The sequence below is a fragment of the Eimeria acervulina genome, genomic scaffold (assembly GCF_000499425.1).
Source record: "Eimeria acervulina Houghton genomic scaffold, Eah_scaff569, whole genome shotgun sequence".
In the NCBI taxonomy this organism is placed as follows: Eukaryota; Apicomplexa; class Conoidasida; order Eucoccidiorida; family Eimeriidae; genus Eimeria; species Eimeria acervulina.
Window position 1 is genome coordinate 16,521 of NW_013549721.1, and position 4,390 is coordinate 20,910.

Consider the following 4,390-nt stretch of genomic DNA (forward strand, 5'->3'; position numbering starts at 1 on the left):
GGGGACCCGCTAGACCCCGTGCAGCAGCAGCAGCAGCAGCTGCTGCTGCTGCTGCATCGCGTTCCTCCATACCCCTAGAGAGGAGCTGAAGGGCCCTCTGTCGAACCACCTACAGGGGAAGGGCCCCCAATGCTGGGGCCCTCCAGCTTAGGGTTTAGGGTTTAGGGTTTAGGGTTTAGGGTTTCGAAGTCTGCTGCAGGGGGGCCCCCAATGGGTGTAAGTAGCTGAAGGGTGCCCTCAGGGAGGCCTTGCTGCATAAGTTTGAATTGAAATATATTAAAATAATCAGGAAAAAAACAAAAGACGAGGAGAGAACGCAGAGAATGTGTGCATGCAGTAGGGGGCCCCCTAGCAGCAAGGCAGGGGAGAGAAGAAGGTAAAGATAAGGTGGCAATGCAGCAGAACAGGGGCCCCCTCTCTGCCTTTAGGTATATGAAAAGGAAAAAAGCAGTGAGATATTTCAAGAGAAATATGCAAATTATATATTATAATTTAATACAGCTCAGCTGGTGCGGTGTATGTAGGGGAGTTGTTGTTGTAGGTGTATGTGGTTTAGGGTTGGTGTTGCTGCTGTAGACAAGTGCAGACCAAGGCTAAAAAAGTAGAAAAACATTGAAAATAGAGTGAAATATAAATTCTTCTGCCTTTGATCGCTTACTTTTCTTCAATTATTTCTCTCGTTTTACCCTTTTTATTATACGAAACCGCATGCAGAATTCAAGAACAGCCACCACCTGCTGCAGCCGTCTAAACATACACGGCTTGCTGCTGTTCTTACTTTGATCTTCTCTTTGATTTATATATAATTGAATGAAAAATACAAAAAAACAATTAAAAATATTCAAATCACTGCAAGATGGCGGCTAGCAAAGGCATTCGATTGACTGAACAACATCTCAAGCTTATCTAGTACGGCGGATCTTCATACAAATTGCTGCTTTCTTTGCGTTTGTATTTTCTTTTTAAATATAAAAAAACGTTTTTCATTTAAAAGAATATCTTTTTTCAAACAATTTATTCTTCTAGAGATGCTGCGGCTGCTGAGTCCTGTTTCTATCGCGCGTTATTCAGGTGTATGTGCAGCTTACAATCCTTTGTTTCTGAATAAGTTGAATCTTTTGTTTTTATTGTGTTTCTTCATTCATTTGTTTGCATTGAATACTTTTTATCCTTATTATTACTACGCTTTTCTTCATTTTTATTCACCTCCTCTCGATCGATTCTCTGGCTTTGCCTCCTTTCTGAATTATTCTTCACTTTTTGCTGTTGTTTGCAAAAACATTTCGTCTAATTCTTTGAGTTTTTCTCTTCTCTTTGTTCTTCTGCTGCAGCGACACATTTCTCTTGCTCGATGATGATAAGGATGGATTAATAGATAAGAATCAGGTGCGTTTCTTTTTTTGCTGTTGTTTCTCTGCAAGAAAACAGAGGAAGATACATTTCAAAAGATGCATTTGAACCATAATGTATAATTAGTTGGTCCTTAATTAATTCATTTATTGAGGGAAACTTGAGGAGAAAAACTCTACAGCAATTCTAAATATATCAAAGACTACCCAGAGGCTTTCCTATATTCAGAAACGGAGCGTTGTGTATATTATATATATATTATATATAACGATGTTATATATATATATATATATATATTATATAACGATGTTATAAATATATATATATATATATATGTATATTATATACACCCGAGACTCCATTATGCGTTTGCTTTTAAATTGTTTTTATATTTTATTTTGCAGTTTTTTACGCTTTTTCGCGCCTTAGGGCAGACTGTCTCAGATGCAAGTCTATCGAAGATATTTGCAGGTAGGATTAAGTGTGTATTCTTAATAATAGAATTATCTTTAATATGAGTTGCTGCAAGCTATGCTTGTCTTTCTCTCCCTTACTCTCTTCTTTTATCTCTTATTGACTTACTTTCTTTGTCTGTGTTTTATTCGTATTTTTTAGCTGCACTTGCAGAAGAAGAGAAAAATGCTAAAAGTAAATCAACAGACCCAACTGCAAAGAAAGCAGCAGCAGCAGGAGCAGCAGCAGGAGCAGCAGCAGGAGCAGCAGCAGGCGCAGCAGGAGCTGCGAAAGCAGCAGCACCGACAGCTTCTCCCGGTAATTTATTTATTTATTTATTTATTTATTTATTTATTTATTTATTTATAAGCGAATAAATAGCTAAGATAGGGGGCATTCTTCTTATTGAATTTGTTTGCTCTTCATATAAGAAACGCCTTCTTACATGCATGCATAAACTTTACTATTCTTTTTCTCTGGTTTTGTTTTTTTGCTGCTTCTTTCTGATTACTTTTATTTGTTTTGCTGCTGTTGTTGTTTCTGTTTGCTTGTTTTTATTTGTTTTGTTTGTGTTTTTATTCTTAAGAATATTAATATATATTTATATTCATACATATATTTATTTTTTAGTGTATATGTACAAATATATATATATATATATATATTGATATACATCTAATGAGTAATAAGGATTGAAGGCAAATAGCGTTTATTTGATGTCTTTGTTTGTTTTTTCTTTTTTATTTTGTTTTATTGTTTTATTCTTCTTTGAGTGGGTGCAGAGTGTAGACAAAATGTTTTGTTTATTTTGCGCATATAAAGCACAGAAAAATATGAAGATGATATATCTTTGACAATATCTTAATTAGTTTTTTTTCTACTTTTGTTTGTTTGTTTGTTTGTTTGTTTGTTTGTTTGTTTGATATTGTATTAGAAGGAGTGTCGTTTCAGCAATTTGCACGGACATTTGCGGAGACATATCAAAAGCCTTTGACAGAATCTGCGCTAATAAATGCATTTAATGTCTTTGATGCAAACAATACTGGGAAGTTAACTCAAACTCAGCTGCACGAAATACTTACAAAACGAGGAGAGGCGCTAACTAAAGAAGAAGTAGAAGAGTTAATGCTGCTGGCTGCCTTAGGGCATGCAAAAGAAACAGATTATGCTCTACTTGCTAAAAGGTATATCTAAATAAATTAATAAATATAAATAATAATATTAATTTTTATATTTATTTCCTTACCTATATATACATATATATATGTATTTATTTATTTATTTTGATGTGCGGGTTATATATACATATATATATATATATATATATATTTACATTTATATTTATTGTTTTATAAGCATAATATTATTTATATTTGAGCAGAATGCTGCATGCATTTATTTTTCTGCAAATAAATTTTTTTTGTTTTGTTTGTTTGTACAGGTTGGTGAAGGGCCCCGCAGGTATATCTACAATCGACTCTACTTAATTATTTTCTTGTCTATATATATATATATATATATCTTTATATATATATATATCTTTATCTGTATATATATATACTATAAAGATATTAATAATCTGTATAGAGGCCCTTCAAAGTGTAGATGAGAGCAAAGAAAGAAAATTTTATCTCTGTGTATATTATTATATTTAATTACAGGTTTTAATTATATTATATTATTTTTTGTTAACTCTCTTTGTCTCTATTTACAGCAGCAAATTAATGTACTTCTCTTTAAATTGATATACGCTGCATGCACAGAGAAATATATGCAGCTCTGAACTTCTTTTATTTTTTAAGTTTGTAGAATTTAAACTTAATTCTTTATATCTTAAAAATATATTTACAACAATATAATATATATATATGTATATATATATATATATATATTAATATAGTAATAGTGTAGTATGATAATAAACAAAGACAGAAAATAAATAAATATATATTTCATCTTCTATGCTCAACAAAGATGTGCGCTCAATGCACTCAGAAGAGATGACCGTAAAGGCTTTTGATAAATGCTGCAGCAGCAGCAGCAGCAGCAACAGCAACAGCATCAGCAGCACTTGCAGCAGCAGCACCAGCACCAGCAGTAGCAGCAGAAATAGCAGCGACAGCAGTAGCAGCAGTAGCAGCACAACTAGCAGCAACAGCAGTAGCAGCAGCAGTAGCAGCAGCAGTAGCAGCAGCAGCAACTAGAGCATTATGTAGAAGACAGTGAAGGTAAGGGGGTATAGCAGCTGCAGCACTGTGTATAGAGTTGTTGAGATAAGAACAGAATTGCCTCTATTTAATTCTATTAAATGAAGCTGCACTTTTTATTTAAAAAAAAAACAAACAAACAAACATAAAAATCGGCATCGCCGTATCTGCTTTACAACTGATAGCTTGAATAGTAATAAAAAATATAAATAAATAAATAATATTAATAAATAATATTAATAAATAAATAATATTAATAAATAAATAATATTAATAAATAATATTAATTAATATATTTGTTAATATAAAAAAATTTATTCGTTAAATTTATAAATATTTATTTGCTGTTGCCTTCCGCATCGAGTTCAGGTGTATGATGA

General features: G+C 32.6%; 2 protein-coding genes across 2 annotated transcripts in view; one reads left to right on the top strand and one right to left on the bottom strand.

Annotated features, from left to right (window-relative positions):
* The window catches only part of EAH_00043060 (hypothetical protein, conserved), a gene marked incomplete at both ends in the record, with an annotated part of 4,653 nt that extends 4,583 nt beyond the window's left edge, over positions 1 to 70 (bottom strand). The window contains one exon of the mRNA XM_013395014.1: positions 7 to 70. Within this exon, the coding sequence (XP_013250468.1) occupies positions 7 to 70 (64 nt within the window). The remainder of the gene's footprint in view (positions 1 to 6) is intronic.
* A 786-nt stretch (positions 71 to 856) lies between these two features.
* EAH_00043070 (myosin regulatory light chain, putative) lies at positions 857 to 3,290 on the top strand (the record flags this gene model as incomplete). The annotated part of the gene is made up of 6 exons (XM_013395015.1): positions 857 to 909; positions 1,332 to 1,386; positions 1,755 to 1,821; positions 1,966 to 2,121; positions 2,738 to 2,987; positions 3,245 to 3,290. 6 exons carry the CDS (start codon positions 857 to 859, stop codon positions 3,288 to 3,290), a joined length of 627 nt encoding a protein of 208 aa, XP_013250469.1.
* Between the last annotated feature and the right edge of the window lie 1,100 nt (positions 3,291 to 4,390).